Source organism: Rhinichthys klamathensis, unplaced genomic scaffold (genome assembly GCF_029890125.1).
Source record: "Rhinichthys klamathensis goyatoka isolate OS25496 unplaced genomic scaffold, OSU_Roscu_1.1 h1tg000309l_1, whole genome shotgun sequence".
Lineage (NCBI taxonomy): Eukaryota > Metazoa > Chordata > Actinopteri > Cypriniformes > Leuciscidae > Rhinichthys > Rhinichthys klamathensis.
Genome location: NW_026606827.1, coordinates 1,081,381 through 1,099,384, shown reverse-complemented (window position 1 = coordinate 1,099,384; position 18,004 = coordinate 1,081,381). Strand labels below are relative to the sequence as shown.

The 18,004-nt window shown below is 36.8% G+C and overlaps 1 protein-coding gene across 1 annotated transcript; it reads right to left on the bottom strand.

The window, feature by feature from the left end:
- Positions 1 to 1,035: 1,035 nt before the first annotated feature.
- On the bottom strand, positions 1,036 to 17,712 carry capn7 (calpain 7). The gene is made up of 21 exons (XM_056270844.1): positions 17,287 to 17,712; positions 16,961 to 17,069; positions 15,736 to 15,893; positions 14,913 to 14,980; positions 14,612 to 14,818; positions 14,094 to 14,180; positions 12,572 to 12,698; positions 12,313 to 12,398; positions 11,968 to 12,061; positions 11,694 to 11,840; positions 10,866 to 10,972; positions 9,286 to 9,406; positions 9,047 to 9,191; positions 8,012 to 8,111; positions 7,124 to 7,259; positions 6,959 to 7,034; positions 6,721 to 6,866; positions 6,572 to 6,634; positions 6,318 to 6,448; positions 5,151 to 5,243; positions 1,036 to 1,621 (listed from the first exon to the last, which is right to left on the bottom strand). The coding sequence occupies exons 1-21, from the start codon at positions 17,386 to 17,388 to the stop codon at positions 1,477 to 1,479; spliced, it is 2,448 nt and encodes an 815-aa protein (XP_056126819.1). The 5' UTR covers positions 17,389 to 17,712; the 3' UTR covers positions 1,036 to 1,476.
- Positions 17,713 to 18,004: the final 292 nt, after the last annotated feature.

Below are 18,004 nucleotides of genomic sequence, written 5' to 3'. Positions count from 1 at the left end.
GTCAATCGCCAGTTGACCGGTATCATTTTTATGAATTCTAACAATGCAACGTTGTGAAACATCGGTGAACGTAGACAGAATTGAAAGATGAGTCAGTATCAGTGTATTGGATCAGTGCATTAGGTCTTAAAGTGACAGCAGCCTAATAAGGGCAAAGAAAACAAATTCACTGCTCTTGACTGAATAACTTTTGTAACATTTATAAGGATTCATCTGTTTAATTTATTCAGTGAAGACTGTCCAGTGTTATTTTACATTTGATTATTTATTCAATGTCTCTACCTGAAAACTTAAATTACTTGTATTTACTTGTTTTAAATGTATTATTAGTTAGGCTAGTAGGTTTAGCTGTGGTATCGAAATATGAATAGAGAATTATGAATGTTCACCGGTAGGGTATATCAAATGTTGGTGTCTAACTGCATGTTTTTGCAAAAGTAGTTTAATGGCTGGTAAAAAAATATTTATAAATTGTCTTAAGTCACCAGCCATTGGAAGGCGTGGCAAAAGGTTTTAGACACAGAATGTAAATATCTAAAAATTAACCATGAGGAATAAATGCTGTAAAAAGTAGTTGTTATATAATAAAAACTTGTTTTTGTAGAGTCACCAAGGTAATTCTGTTATAAAAAGTGGGATGTCTGATGACATGTACACAATTTTAATCTCTGCAAATAAATACATCAGAGCAGATGAACATAAATCAAAAAGCATGTTAGACAGAAGAACTTTTGTACAATACCCAATACGGAACATCATCCTCAATCATGCATGTCCCTTTATGATGTAAGAACATCCAGGTCATTGTAATAATGTTCTGTAAACATTCAGTACTGTGCTGGTAGATAGTGACTGATAAACAATTCAAGTTGACAATTGATGCGCATGATGGGCGGTGGGGGAAGCTAAAAAACCCCCAAAAATTATGCTTTATATAAGATGCATATCTCGCTCTCTTTCTTCCTTTTTTTGATAAAAGTGCACTCCTTCTCTGCCCACTAAAGAGAGAAGCCCTGCAACTGAGTCTTTCTACCTTGACATGAGCAAACAGACCAGAGGAAGAGCCCTTAGTATGAACACAAAACATATCCCTCTGATCTATCATCAGACATCATTAATATACAGCCTTGCTTTAATGCAAGTCTCCTGAGTGAAAAACAGTCATTTCAGTTCAAGTGCACACATTGTTTTTGAATGAAACTTTGGACTGCAGAACTACTGTAAGAGGAGTGTATTTTTGGCTGATTGAACACACTTCCTCTGAGCATGGCACTGTCATGAGCAGTCCTACGCTATCAATCACACACTAACATGACAAACATGGCACTATGTCAGGTACCATCTGTGGGTGGGGATTATTTATTTTGGTAAGCGAGAGTGTTTGTGCCGTCGGGAGCAATAAGCACTGGCTAAAGCATCTTCAGTGTCTGTTGTTCAGTCTGCAGAACAATCCGGTGGGCCGATAATCTCGAGCCATTATTGCAGCTGAGATACGCGCAGTGGAATGACACTGCTGAAGTCCAGGAAGAATGGGCCTTCTTGCTTGGGCAGGAAGGTAGTGGGGATGACATTGTAAATCCCAGCAGGGAAGTTCTCAACATCCATATAACAGAAACCGCATCTGAGGATAAAGAGATCAGATTCTGTTATATAAGGTAGGATAATGAACCGTTTTTTGAGTACACATTATAAATGCGCCTTAATCTTTGAACTAGGGCTGTCAACGAATATTCTAAATTCGAATATATATTCGAATAGTTTTAAAAAACAGAAATTCGAAGGTGAAAAATAATATTCGAATCATGTGGAAAAACACGCGCGCGGTAGCAGAGGCGGGGCTGTCTGCTTTGCGAGTGGCAAAATTCTGAAGCTTAAAATGTAAAACGCATTTTCCAGCTGCACAGACACAGTGAGTGTCTGGCTCACTCATTGGCTGTGCTGCGGCAACTGCACATCCAATGGCACGGGCGCCTCCAACGTGTGCGCCAATGAGCAGTCCTTCCAGAAAAACGCGGAGTTTTTTTGTGATTGTTGCGGGCAAAAATCCTTGATTACGCGGCCCGTTTTCTTTAAAAATGCGATGGAATATGCGGGATACTTATGCAATTTTTTGCGATGAAATTGCGGGAACTTGCAAAAATTGCGGGAACTTGCAAAAACTGCGGTTTGATGAAAAAGAGAAAAAAAAGTGATTCCCCAACGCCCTGTTCTCACTAGGCTCCTACCTTAATGTAAAGAGTCCTTTCTTATTACTTCCTATGATAAGCAAGCATACTACATCACAGAAAGTGCTGGAAATATTTAGTTTCTCATCTTGTTTTATTTCAGACTGTAACGAGTGGAAATAAGGTGTGGCCCTTTAAGAGCTGCGCGCTGCTCCCTGTCTAACTGTCTGCAGTAACGTTATTATAATGTATGTGCCATGCGCCTCGAACACCCCATGTGTGCGGGTAATTTCTGTTTGATGCTACTTTTATCTTATTTTGTTTAAGTAACGATGTGGATGGTAGAACGTGTGACAGACAGTTACGAGTTCGATTTGGGAATAAAGTGCGATTTGGGAATAAAGTGCGCCTCCGTGAGTCTGTCTGGCCTCTGCAATAACTTCAGCTGTGAGATATCCCTATTTTTCTTCCCGACACAACGCGTTACAAGACCTTAATAAACACATCAAACTTACAAAACATTGCTGAGTCAAACAAGTTCTGTAGCTTTACTAGAGGAATATACTACAACTTCAGTAAAAATTAATAAATGAAATATTTAAAAATAAAGTGTGCTCCTGTTTTACAGCTTCTTTTTTTTTTTGCGACGAAAATGCGGGGATTATGAAATCATGCAAGCCCCGCATATTTTGCGCGGAAATCAGCAATTTATGCGGCGAAATTGCGGCGTATTTGAAAAAATGCGGCCCCCGCAAAAATGTGCGGACTTTGGCTGATTTTGCATTGAATTCAGCGATCGCATAATCGCGTTTTTCTGGAGGGACTGAGCTAGCATTACATCAGACACGTCAGAGCCCGCCAAGGGGGCGTGGCCAGACGCCCTCGAAATAGCCATAGTAGCAGGCTAGCTAGCAGCAGTTTACCCATGAGTTTACCACAGCACAGCTCGCTCGGAGCGTTCAATGTCGGTTCTATATACTGTAAAACTTCAATTAATGTTAATAATATTTGTTTCAATCACCGAATGAAGCCTGCTATATTTAGGACAAGAGTCGCGACCTTAAATTGCTTGCACAAAACTCTTGATCAGCACTCAACATTTGTTTATTGTTGTTCATTTAAACCGTTATGCGCAGAGAGCGTGAGGGCGAGAGAGAGAGAGAGAGAGAGAGAGAGAGAGAGAGAGAGAGAGAGAGAGAGAGAGAGAGAGAGAGAGAGAGAGAGAGAGAGAGAGAGAGAGAGAGTGAGAGAGTGCCTGCGAGTGCGAGCGAGAGTAAGGTCTGCGGTCTTGGCCATTAGTTGATTTACTTGGTTTTGTGTAAGTTAATACGTTGTCAAATATGTTTAAACTTAAATAAACTACCTATACAAGTAGTTGTGTCTCTTTGTATTAATTTGTCCTGTTATTGACGTAATGCGCGTCATTGACAAAATGCGCAACCAGATATTCGAATAGTTCGAATATATGGGTTTTTTTTAGAGGGAATATTCGAACGTCATTTTTGAGCAATTTTGACAGCCCTACTTTGAACCACTTATGCAGACCATCAACAAAGCTAACAACCATGCTCCTGCTATCAAGATGAGATGGTGGATAAACCATTAAACATTTTCCTCAGTCACAAGACTATTTTACAAATGATCAACTACTGTACTGAATGTCTGACCTAGATTTCTTTGTGAGACAAGGCTGTGCTTTTCAAGCATTTGCATGCTGATGCTAAAGTGGAACGATCTATGCACGTAAGGGGATATAAACAGGCCAGCTGCCTGTTAGTATACTGAAATAAATATATACCAGCCTGTATTCATAATAGCATGCTATTTCTGCAGTAGCTAATGCATATATACCAAAATATACCAAGGGAGTGGCAACTGGGTCAAGGGTCTTATGAGGGTATGGAAAAATGTATAAATTACCATTCAAAAGTTTGGGGTCAGTAAGATTTTTTTATTTATTTAAGATATTAATACTTTTATTCGACAAGAATACAAGACTTTTACATTGTTACAAAAAGTTATATTTATTAAAAAAAAACTGTTCTTTTAATTGATCAAAGAATCCTAAAATCAGGATTTCTGAATGATCATGTGACACTGGAGTAATGGCTGCTGAAAATTCAGCTTTTGCCATCACAGATATTATATTATATAAGTGTATTATTATAATAATATTTCACAATATTCCTGTTTTTACTGTATTTTTGTATTAAATAAACACAGCCTTGGTGAGCATAAGAAACTTCTTTCAAAAACATTAAAAAAATCGTACCAACTTCAAATTTTAAAATGATAAATTTTAAGGGAGGTTCCTCAAAAGGGAATCATCATATTTGGGGGCCTTGGCATCTAAAATCTGTATTATACAACTAAGAACAACTAAGATTCAGTCTCTCTAAACCCCACCTTTCCGAGAGCCTACTCTGCTCTGATTGGTCTACCGCTTTCAGAGTGTGCCGGAAATGAAACGGCTACTACCACATCTGAACATCTGAATTTCATCTCCGACAACACAAATCAAACTCTTCCAGGCCTCAGCTGCAGTGTTTGAGGGTCAAAGAAGATGTAGTTCGCGGGTAGCCATTATTCAAATTTGTTACACACCTACGTAGGTTCGTGAGGAAGTAAGACTGGAATTACTGATGACTCGTTTCAGGAATTTCAGAATCTGTTCTTTCTATTGGGAGAACTTTGATCGTTGAAACTTTGCAGACCTTTACCATTCACAAACAGCTATACTACACACTACATACAAACTAAGGTATTATCTGAAAAAGCATAGTCTACTGATTGAAATTTATTGCATAATGCCCATTGTTTCACACTAATGCAAAAAGCAGTACACTGGCATTCCATCCCAAACATAGCCAATGTGCCTAATATGGGAGAATGGAAATGGACACAGGATTTCAGACAATGTAATTATCTTCAAAGCAATAAAATAGGCATCTAGTTTTCTTCATCACAAAGAGAGTATTTCTTTACCGGTAATCTCCACTGCCCCTCTTTTGAGAGCCTGATGATCCAGAATCCCCTGCAGTCGAAACGGTCACCACCTCAAAGCCCACACTGTACTGCCTGGAGTGAGAAAGCCAAACTCGTTTATATTCACAGACATCACGCTACATCATACATCCTCACATCACTGAGAACACACTCTCACACTCAACGACAGAAGGGTTCTGAATATGCGTAGGTGTTTCTTCCATGAAGGAGTGATTACAGAGGACGGCCCCGTCAATCCTGGTGTCAAGGGAAATCTTACGGCTAAAATAACTTTTTTGGGGCATGCATGTTATAGCAATTTATATTTATAGTCATCTTATTTAACAAAATACAGCAATTAATAACTTTTATATTATCACATACACACTATGCGTTAAAAAGTTTGGGGTCAGTACGATTTTCTTAATGTTTTTGAAAGAAGTCTCTGATGCTCACCAAGGCTGCATTTATTTAATCAAAAATACAGTAAAAAGAGTAATATTGTGAAATATAATTACAATTTAGATATGTTTGAATATATTTTAAAATGTAATTTATTCATGTGATGGTAAAGCTGAATTTTCATTCTGGAGTCATTACTCCAGTCTTCAGTGTCACATGACCCTTCAGAAATCATCCTAATATGCCATCTGATGCTCAAAAACATTTCTTATTATTTTCAATGTTGAAAACAGTTGTGCTACTTAATATTTTTGTGGATTCTTTGATTAAAAGAAAGTTCAAAAGAACAGCATTTATTTGAAACATTATACTGTCGCTTTCGATCAATTTAATGCATCATTGCTGAATAAAAGTATTAAACTCTTACTGACCCCAAAATTTTGAATGGAAATTTTGAATACAAAAATATGACATTCTAAAACAGAATCACAATCTTTGTCTTTGAGTGTTCAGCTTGCTTAGTTATCTAAGCTAACATAACCTATGCAAAATACACCTAATCAAAGCAAACCTTTATGGAAATGAAGAAAATTACATATTTAAAAATACAAATTTTTCTTACATGATAAAGGCCTTCAGATCATATTTTGATGTTCAGGTGTTTATCACGATTATTTTAGGGGTACCACTGTTACTTTGAAATGTAATGAAACAAAGGGAAATGTGTCCTCTGGTGGTGTGGAGTAAAATAACAAGCAGTCTGACCTTGAGCCACGGAGTTCGATGAGCAGAGGGCCTGTTTTCTCTATGTTGAACTGGTATATGGGGTTGTTCTTGAAGCTATCTTTGTAGTTTCCACAACCTCCTGCACTGGCCCCCTTCCACTGGCCATTTATCTATACATAACAGCAAAAAAGAGAGAGAGATGTTAAAAACAATCTGGAAATAGCTTCCAACAATAACCACCACCACCACCACCACAAACACTATAAAAAGTGATAGTAGAAGTTTGAACTCACTCTTTTGGTGTGGGTGAAGGGTGTTGGGATTTTGAAGAAATTAAACTTGCATACCGAGTACACCTGGAAAGGGCATATTCATGACAGCATTTAATAATAGGATTCAATTAGTATGAAAATAAAAACCATCACACTTGAATGTGTCTTACCCTTAGTGTGTAGTTGATGGTGTTTTGTTTCTCATACTGAGAGACCACCAGTGTAAAGGTGTGAGTTCCAGGACTAGTCAGTTTGATCTTGGTTAAGTAGTGAGGGCTGTTGATCCTGATGCCATCAATGTAGGGAGGAGGTTCAGCTTCAGAAAAACACAAACCAGGGCACACAAAATGTAAGTAATGAACTATAAAGAAATCAGATATACACAATTTCTTCAGTGTCTAATTTTACCTGGATAATAGACTTTCTTTCCATCGGTCTTGTAAACTACTAAAGTAATAAACTCCCGATTTTGAGCAAAGTCATCCTTGAGAGCGAATGAGAAAGTAAGAACATTGTAAGAACTAGTACTCTCAATCTGATTGTAGTGCACTGCACTTTAATCTGTGGTTTTACCTTGTCAGTGATGTGTCTGGTGAGTAGCACCCATACTGCAGCGCCCCCTTGAGGACACTGCACCTCCAGCTTGTACTGAGGGTTATTGGCCAAACTGTAGACGTCCTTCACAGGTCCCTGTTTGCAATCCCAGCTACTGCAATAGCATAATGCACATATATTCTCAGATCTAGTTTTTTTGTTGTTTGGCTGTTCACATTATCTTTTAAATGTGGTCAATATCAGATTTGTATGTAAGCTTGTTTCTGCCTTTCCATCAATAAAAAAAAAAGGTAATTGCGACTTTTTCTTGCAATTGCAAGTTTATATCTTACTATTCTGAGAAAAGAAAGTCAGAATTGTGGAATATAAACTTGCACAATCACAATTCTGCCTTTTTTCTCGCAATTGTGAGATATAAACTTGCATATGGGAGTTATAAAGTCCGAATTGAGAAATATAAGGTCACAAGTCTGAGATTTTAAAAAAGAGATAAAATTCGCAATTACACTTTTTATTTTGTAGCGGAAACAAGCTTCCATAGATTTGAGAGTGAACTGATCACGGTCCTAAACTGACTTGCATACACACAAAGAACAATAACAAAATGACACGCTGTCATATGGAAGGCCACTGAATAGTGTTTATGCCTTAATTTCTAAGCTGATGTGCCGTGGAAGCCAGCGATTCGTGCACAGACGATTGAGATGAAGAAAAAGATCATATTTAAATATTTACAATACAATTCCTCAAGATTTGCTTGTATAGAACTGCTGAAATAATACTTCACTTCACTGTCCCGGAGTCACATTTGAGCAAAAAAATGTGGGCCACTTTTTCCCAGTCTAAACATAGCCTATCACCAAAGACTTTGACAGAATACTATTGATGATGTAAAAGGAGTCGGACCTTTGTATACATGAGGATTCTTTGAACAGTGCTGGATTCCAGCTCAAGTAGATGACATCGTAATACTGGCACAAGTCTTCCCAGATGATCCAAAACACCCCTTAAAGAAAAACACACAGGTGAATAAGAACTTTTACAACATTTGTCTCTGTGTCATAGCTATGTTTCCATCCACACGTTTTTATCCGAATTAAGTGATATCGAATGAAAAATGCCTTATGGAAAAAGTAAAATTCGATTGAATTTCATATATATCGACTCCAAAATACGTTCGGTCTCATCGGATTTTATCTTGATCGATATACGGCTTATGTGATCAACGCTGATGGAAACGTTATTTGCCGAATAAAGAATGAATTGCGATTAAGTTTTAGATTATTTTATGGTTGCAACCCGCCACAAAACATAGAAGAAATTGTTTTAGTTAATTTCCACCCAGTATTTCCGCTCTGTTTGCGCACACATGGCGGGTGTCGGACAAACGAGGAGACGAGATACTTTTTTAATTTAATTTACCAGAAAAATAGAACGGCTATTTTAGAAAGCAAAAATCTAAGTTTTTGATCTAAAATCTAAAAATTCTAAATCTAAAATCCTCCGTTGTCGTCGGGCATTTACGTGCATCTGCATCATCATAGCAATGTGTTGATAGCGTCGTTGTTTTCTTATTATAGCTTGATATGTCGCTATCAGCTGGCACATAAGCACTATTACAACTTGTGCAATATTGATCATTTTTTGGTAGATGGCGCGATCCATTTTGTCTAGCAAAACTTTGTTCGCAAATGTTTGCTTGAATGTTGGGCAATTCAGTGCGAAAATGAATGGAAACACCTTAAAATGTCTCAAATCAATTCGATATACCAATTTGATCGCAAAACAGCATGTGACGTCATTACGCACAGGTTTTTATTCGCTTTAAAGCCGTTGGATGGAAACACACTTTCATCAGCTTCGCATGAGTTTTTTTTACCGAACTTCAGATAGTTCGAAGTGGATGGAAACTTGGCAATTGTTGGATAAGCACTGGCTTACCATTGTCAAACTTCTGTGCGGTTTTGGGGTCAAAATTTAGGTATTTGAGAAGATCTGGTGTCCAGTTCTTTTCGTCACGTTCACAATAGCGACCTTTCCACCTGAGATGGCTCCATGGGTTCTTCAGCTGGAGGAAGCGTTTACCCTGTGAGAACAAGGAGGAGATGATGATGTTTTGCAGTCATAAAACCTCTCTAAGCAGAAGATATTTAACACTGACCAGGGGTCATGGGTGTCACCTTATATTCCCTGATGTCTAGAACAGCGTAAGCATGTGTGGGCACTAAACCCCACTTCTCCCCCTCCTCCTCAGTCATGACCCCAGTCGCCGTGGTGACGAGAACATCTCCTCTGTGAAACCTGCCAGAATAGATCAGTATTATTATTGTTAACTAAAACTGAAACTATTTAAAAAAAATAATAATTCAGTGAGTGAAATAAAGCAGAAAAGCATAAGCGGAAAAAATATTAGATGAAAACCTAACTTAAAAAAACGAAAAGAGAAATGTTGCATTGACAACTAACTGAAATAAAATAAGTAAAAATTATTTAAACTAAAACTGAAATAAAGATCAAGTTAAAGCTACAATATGCCATTTTTTTTGCCGCCAGGGGTCGCTAACCTCTTAAAATAAACAAAGGTGTAGCGTAGGTTGATGACGCAGTGATAAGCGGAATGATGGGACTTGCTGTCAAGCTGATGGATCGAATAATGTTTATGGATGAGTGAAAAGATTCATGTTTTTTTAACATGACTGTGGTATGAAGCAGGTCACGATTACTTAGAGACAGATATCAGCGCCACACACGAGTCCCGCGGATATAAAGGAATTTAATTCTACCGAACTACCCGCAAGTGCTGAATTACTACTCACACAGGTCAGTTTATTTGACAAATTAAACTTGTGAGGTAACGTAGCGCTGTTTCATTTGGTCTAACGTTACACTATCATACTAAACAGCATTTGAGTGTGTTGAAAGTTATAATGTTATTCTATGTGTTAGTTTGATTGCTATATGAGACTAGCAGTAAGCTAGATCAACATAAGAATAACATACTGAACATATGTTGAGCTATGTAACATTGTTTAGTTTTATGTACAATTGCTCACCTGTCTAATAAAGTACATGTAAGAGCTCTGTCAAGTTCAAGTTAGTCGCGGACGTGGAGCTCTAGGCATCTCGAAAACGCCACACTGGTATTGATCCCCGTTTTAGTTCTCCTTTTGTCCCAAAGTCTGCTTGCCATGATCCATAATGTTTGAACGAAACAACAACAGCATGCCGCTAGACGTTACGCACTACGCAGTTGTCCACGTCTGTCGCCATGGTTACTATGGCAGTACAAGCGGAAACCAGGGATAACGCGGATATTACGTCACTGACAGGTGACAAGTGAACAGGGACGGGCACTTTTTAAAATTGTGAATTTCTCTTAATTTACAAATTCTTGGAAACATTTTGGATAATGGAATTACACAATTGAAAAAAATATATAAACACTGTTACTGGATATATAAACACTGGTTTTTGGATATCTTGATACAAAATTCTTACATATTGTACCTTTAAATAGACATAAAAAAAATAAAATAAAAAAAAATAAAATAAAAAGCTAATTCAAAATATGAATATATACTATATTAATATATAAATAATATGAAAACAACACTGCAACATGCAAACTATTTATGCACAGAATCAAGACAGGCAAGTTGAATAATTCCAGTAAAGTACTGAAGTAGCTACATATAACCTTACAGTGGCTAAAAATCAATCCACACCAGTGGACGTGTGTACTGTGAGTGTGTGCGCTTACCTCTGGTAGAGCATGCGGAAAGTATCATCTTTGTTAAAGGACTGATTGTCTGAGTGCATAGCAATACGTTCTGGGATCCAGCCAGTGAGAGCGTGCAAATCGATATTCTACAAATAAAAAACATACACAAACAAACAAACAAAAAACACGTGTCACCAAGCAGTATCATTCAGAATAATGCAGAATATAATTTAAAAAAACTTGTGCTGCCTAAATTCACGTGTAGCATGTAAAAGGATTGATTTTAGTGTAAATTAGTGTTGTTAGTGTTTAATTATACAAAACAGTATACACCACCGTTCAAAAGTTTCGGGTCAGTATGATTTGTTTTGACAGAAATAAACACTTTTAATCAGCAAGGATGCATTAAACATCAAAAGTGACAGTAAAGACATTTAGAATAATACAAAAGATTTCTATTTCAAATAAATGCTGTTCTTTTTAACCTTTTATTCATCATAGAATCCTGAAAAAAATGCATCAGGGTTTTTCACAAAAATATTAAGCAGCACAACTGTTTTCAACATTGACAATAAGAAATTATTCTTGAGCACAAAATCAGCATTTTTGAAATGATTTCTGAAGGATCATGTGACACTGAAGACTGGAGTAATGATGCTGAAAATTCAGCATTGCTATAACATGAATAAATTACTTTTTAAAATATATGAAAATAGTATATATTTATTTTAAGTTGGAATAATATTTCAAAATATTTACTGTTTTAACAGTATTTTTGATAAGATAAAAGCAGCCTTGGTGAGTAATATAGACTTGGTCACAGAAGGTTTTGTTTAGAGCAGCATCTAAATCTGAAGTGCAACTCACAGAGTTGGAGCCTGGGAAATCATATCCTCCCATGACCTTCATGTAGGCCTTCTCAATGAGCGACACCCAAAGTTCGTTGCGATTACTGGAATAGGAACAAAGCAGCTCACCGCTGCGGTCCACGGGTAGGAAATCATCAATGATCACCTGATAGAGAAACACGCACCTGAACTATTACAATAGTCTCAAGAACTTGTTCATCTTCAAACAATGATGAAGGCAACAGATTAAAGGTAGTCTATTTGAGGAGGCGGGGCTTAGAGAGGTTGAGTACCTTTCTCGGGACGCCGTTAATGTGCAGCTTCACCATGTACTTCCCACAGGGGTTATACTCTGGCTCTCCTTTCCTGTTCTGTGGGAAGATGATGCTACATACAAACACAAATAGACATTTTTATATCATTATGGGTAGTACCTCCCATTGAATTATATACTTGTTATAATTAATTAAAATTACAGGACATTAAAGGTGCTTGTTCAGGACATTTTTTACATTTCAGCCTAAGGACACCAGACATTCACAAGCTTGATTCAGTCCATGAGCCATCCAAAAAACAGCCTGATAATCCAAGGATTACAGTAACACATGAGTCACACTATTAGTGTAACATCGCTGTACCTTGTGATTAACTTTTTGCTGTAGCGTCTCTCATATGCTGCACTGATGGCCAATGAGGCAACGAAGGAACAGTCTGACACAACCGTCTGCAAGCATGAGCAAACAAAACAACATTACGCAAGCAAAAAGTTACAAAAAACAATTACCGGTATTGCTTTAAACAATAGGCAAAACCATCACGGTTTAATTTGTTTCCAGTTAACAGATTAGCAAAGTTTTACTGAGAAGCAAACTTAGTCAATGACGCATAAAGTGAGACCTGCTTGATGCTGAAGCTGGACACAGTGAAGATCATGGTGGGGTTATTGCAGATGTCATCAGGACGAACCCAGCGTGAGAATATGGCTTTTTGCTTCGGCGACAGAGCCAGTTTCCCGCATTTGTCCCTATGTGTAAACACAATCATGCCATCTTTTAACTATTCCACATTTCACTCAGTGTTGTCGGACTACTGCTCTTAAAAACACTAACGCTCAAAAGTTGGGATCAGTAACATTTTTTAAGTCTCTTATTCTCACCAAGGCTGCATTTATTTGATCGAAAATACAGTAAAAATAGTAATTACTACAAGCTGTTTTATATTTGAATATATTTTAAAATGTAATTTATTCCTGGCAAAGCTGAGTTTTCAGCATCATTACTCCAGTATTCAGTGTCACATGATCCTTTAGAAATCATACTAATATGCTGTTTTGGTGTTCAAGAAACATTAATTATTATGTATTATCAATGTTGAAAATAGTTGTGCTGCTTATTATCTTTGTGGAAACTGTGATACATTTTTATAGCATTCTTTGATGAATTGAAGGTTCAAAAGAACAGCATTTATTTGAGATAGAAATCTTCTGTAACATTATGATTTATGAATGTCTTTACTGACACTTTTGAGTGTGTCGGTCAAAAATTACAGATTGTTTTTTGTATTTAAATGAAATTAAATGATTGTACTATATTTTAGTTCGATAATGTTTTTTATTGAATTTTTTGTATTTTTAGGGAATTTTATGGTACAAGTACAGTACAGTAGTTATAATCCATTTATTTACTTTTTGAGCATGGACCTAAACTGTCATAAATCTTGAATGCTTTGGAGCATACACGTAAGCTTGGTCTCTTTTTAAAGACGACAAATGGCAGATTATTGCTGAAGTGAAAATGTTTTTCAAAAGTGGACTTGAAAAAAGTTATACAATTTTACATTTAATGTTATGAAAAATACAAAAAAATACCATTTCAATTATTATATGAACTACAAACTTTCAAAAACACATTTTACTCTAAAACCCATAAAGCTGTGTTCCAAATTTGAGGTTGACATCTCAAAAAATGCTTTCAGTAAGACTTTGTTTTGGCGCACTACCAAACTTTTCCAATAAATGAAATTCTCCTATTAATTTCAAATACGGTCATTTTTGACCACGAACAATACAAGTGTGACTATTTTTTTATGAACCATTTAACCTTTTCGAATCATGTCCATGATTTTTTTGTGTTCACATAGCAAGTGCCAAAACCTTTACCAAGTTTCATACCATTCCGATGAAGTAAAAACTTCTAACAAAACATGACCAAACAGCACCAAAGGGTTAACGTGTCCTTGCCAAATAAACGTATTAATTTCTTTAAAAATAAATAAATAAATAATCTTACTGACCCCAAATTTTTGAGCCATAGTGTAAGTGTTAGTGCAAAGGAAAATACAGCTGTTGCAGGGTGTGTGAGTGAAGCAGCTGCACTTATTATTTAGAAATTACACTCAAAGAATATAAATAAATACTCACGAGAACGGAACAGGAAAAGCAAAACGTTCCCTAAGGTCAACACTCATGAATGGAACATATTCAATTCCATTTATCTTGGAGGTCTTTCTAAAATACACACACACAAAAATGAAAAATAAAGAACTGATTATAATTAAAAAAATGTCAACAAATGTATTTTTTTCTACATGCATTATGTTGAAATCATTCTAAAAAAAAGTGGCTAATATTAATAAGCCAATAATAATTTTTCATGTTATGACTGATAACCAATAAATAAAAACCAATATTACAATTTCTATACTACTTTGTCCAAATAAAACTAAAATAAATAATTCTAAATGCCACAAGTGAATTTAGCCATCACAACACTATAAATGTACAGTATGAAAAAAACAAACAGATATTCATTTATTCATTTAACAGTGTAATTACATTTGTAGTGCTTCAGTAAGATTAACTTTAGTGAGTTTTAGTTAGATGCCACGTAAAGGTGATGGGGAAATGAGCATCTGACATCATGTTTGCTCTGAGCCTACCTGAGCACCTCGATCTCCTCCGCTGTGTAACGCTGACCCTGAGGCTCGCTGGACTGCACTGCTCGGACCGGCTGAGATTTGTCATGGAGGGAGAAGTCTGGGCCTAGCGGGAAGAACTGCCTCACCTGAGCAGGGCCTTTGGATGCAGAGGAGACGGGCTTGTCCTGGTTTGCTGATTTACTAACAGAGTCTTTCAGTCCCTCTGCCCTGGATGAGGAAAAAGAGATGAAAACAAAGGATTATAGGTCAAATGTATATCATACTGATTGTACATCATTTTATTTCCAAATGTGTGAAGCACCTGTCCAGAGCCTGGCGAGCCAGCTGCTTCAGTTTCCCCTGTAGTGCCTGATCTGACGTCTCATTGGACTGTGTGGGAGAGAGAAAGAGTTCAAAGATTACAGGGCTGCGGCTCCGTTTCTAATTACCAGAGGAGACCATATAAGCACCAGTCAGAGATATGAAACCAAAACAACCAACTTAACACCACCACCTGTTGCAAAGACTAACTACTGTTACGTTAGAACTGCTGCTAGTATCTGAGTCAACACTGTATACTTATATAATTTTTATACAACTATTCAAAAGTTTGGGGTACGATTTCTTTAATATTTTTTAATGTTTTTAATGTTCACTGTCTCTTATGCTCACCAAGACTGTGTTTAGTTGATCAAAAAAACAGCAAATCAGTAATACTATTAATACTATATTATTACAATTTTAAATAACTTTTTTATTTGAATATATTTTAAAATGTAATTTATTCTTGTGACGTCAAAGCTCAATTTTCAGCATCATTACTTCAGTCTTCAGTGTCACATGACCCTTCATAAATGATTCTAATATGCTGATATGGTACTCAAGAAACCTTTTATCCATGTTAAAAACAGTTGTTTTTTCCCCTTATAATTTTCAATATTTTTGAAGCTGTGATCATTCACTTAAAGAATGGGAAGTTCAAAAGGACATTTATTTGGAATAAAAATATTTTGTAGCATTATAAATGTCTTTACTGCCAATTTTTAACAAATGAATGTGTCCTTGCTGAATAAAAGTATTAATTTCTTTAGTTTTCAAACTTTTGAACACTAATGTAAGCGTTTTCTCCTTATGTGGCGACTCACCGCTTGAATGCACAATTCCACAGCTTGAGTGTAGAGTTCAATGGCCTCATCCGCATTTTCCTTCTCATCCTCTTCAAAAGCCTGTGTCACCAGAAAGTACGCCCTCTCCAGATCCAACTGGTGCTTACTCTTCAGAGGGTCACTGCTCTGTGCTTGAACTGATCACAGAGATTCAGTCAGTTAACTGAGGGCTTCCAACAGAGATAGGCCTTACAGGAATAGTTCATCCAAAAATCAGTGCCTTTATTTACTCAACCTCATGTTGTTACAAGCCAATGTGAGTTCCTTTCTGTACAAGAACACTAAAACAGAACACTAAAGGAGAAAGAACTGTGCTGGTCGTTCTTTTCAAAGCAATTACAACAAATGGAGACTTAAGCTTGCAAACTTCAAAAGTACAATAAAAGTGATTCATAAGACTTGTGTACTATATTCCAAACCTTCTGAAGTCATACGATAACTTAAGCATTTTAGCATTAATTATTGATCTTTTTTAGGAATCCATTGATGCAGTTTACAAAACTGGTCTGAGTTCTCAAATTCAACTCAGACTCAATGATTCTGTTGCAATGGTTAACAGTTCACTTGAAGTGAAGATTAATCCTATCAAATCAAATCAAATCAAATCAATCAAATCCTAAAATTCAAAACAGATGGTTTCTTGGAATACAGAGCATATGTTGTTTAGGTCACTTTCATGACACTTTTATGATGATTTTGCACCCATTTTGAAGCTTGAAAGCTCCAGTGCCCATTCATCATTCATAAACTGGAAAAGAGCACCGGTACAATTCCTCCTTTTTTGTTCCATTGAAGAAAGTCAGGGTTTTGGAACATCCTAAAGGTGAGTAATGACAGAACATTAATGTAGAAAAACATTATGTTGTTCTCAAATTACATAACACAACAGAACAAGGAAGCAAATTACTTTTAGCTGTGAATTACGCATTCATTTGTGATTCCCAATTGCTGCGTTAGTCATGCCACTTTCAAATAAGGTATGTAAGCTTTCTAAAGGTTGGGCTGTGGAAAATATGAGCATCATTTGTTCTTTCTGCAATAGGGAGGAGGAGTAGGTTTCACTTTCTTGTTGACCACAGAGAACAGCAAACAAAATTCAGCCCTAGAGGATCAACTTAAAAGGTGTAAATCTTGACACTGAGTATTAATAGAGGAAAACAGCTTTTTGATAAGGTCATATTTGTATTAGATGATGTAAACTGACCGGCACTGAGTAGAGCCTGTACTCTGTCCATGTACTCGTTCACCTTGTCTTGAATATTCTCTAGTTTGGATCCAGCCATGCCTGCATAGATGAGAGCCTGGGCAGCCTCCTAATCAGAACCCAAAATACAAAATATGATCAATTATGAGTTTTATCCAAAAATGTATATCCAGCTCAAAGTAAAAATTGTTTAATGACAGCTTTTATTGCCATAGTGTGGAATGCGTTAACATTTACATTAAAGAATGGAGCCTTTTCAGAAAGGTTAAGGTAAATATTATATTAAATCAGCTTGCAATGTCAAAAAAGGAGAGCTTGAAGCTTACCTTATAGTAGAAGACAGCTTCATTGTATTTCCCCTGCTGATCATTCAGTACAGCTGATTTAGCAAATTTAACAGCATCGAGTTCAAGAGCTGTACAATCCATGATTGACGTTTAAAGACGTTAAACGGATAACGTTATATGACAAATCATTTTATCCTGTTCTTCATTATAGGGTGCTGTTGTTCCTCCGAGAATTTGCGTTCCTTTCTTGAGTTGTTCTCGTTACGTGAACTTCCCAACCTCCAACTCCGAAATAAAATGAGGAAAGACTGAAAATTATTGATTTTAAGGAGCTTTCAAACTTAGTTACTCTTATTAAGGGGTGAACACATAACGCTTTAACTTGCTATTATGACAGCAAAACAAATGCTTAAGCCCGCAGTACTTCCGGATGCGATGGGCGTGTCCTGCTTTTGTCACGACACGTCATTCGCTTTCAGCCCGGCCGCCGTCCGATTCATTTCCGCGAATCGGTTCCTCCAAATAGTTCATTTCAAAGAACCGGTTCGAAAAACAATTCTTATTTCATTCATAAGCGGTACCTGACATCCTCTACCACTAATATCTAGTCTAAAACACATCTTATCGAGTTCCCTTTCAAGGCGGTCACTTCGACATTACGTCATACTGACGTATATGGGAACTCCTCCCTTCTCCATTTTCACTGAAATCTTATAGGATAACGCCAGCTGGAGACAGCTGGCCAATTGACGCAAAA

What these genes read in the sequence shown, in the direction of transcription:
- capn7 (XM_056270844.1), bottom strand. Translation starts at nt 17,388, where the DNA reads ATGGATTGTACAGCTCTTGAACTCGATGCTGTTAAATTTGCTAAATCA. An exon ending in AAAGAAAGTCTATTATCCAG is followed by an intron (nt 6,867 to 6,958) that starts GTAAAATTAGAC and finishes GTTTTTCTGAAG; the next exon opens with CTGAACCTCCTCCCTACATT. An exon ending in CCATCAACTACACACTAAGG is followed by an intron (nt 6,635 to 6,720) that starts GTAAGACACATT and finishes TGCCCTTTCCAG; the next exon opens with GTGTACTCGGTATGCAAGTT.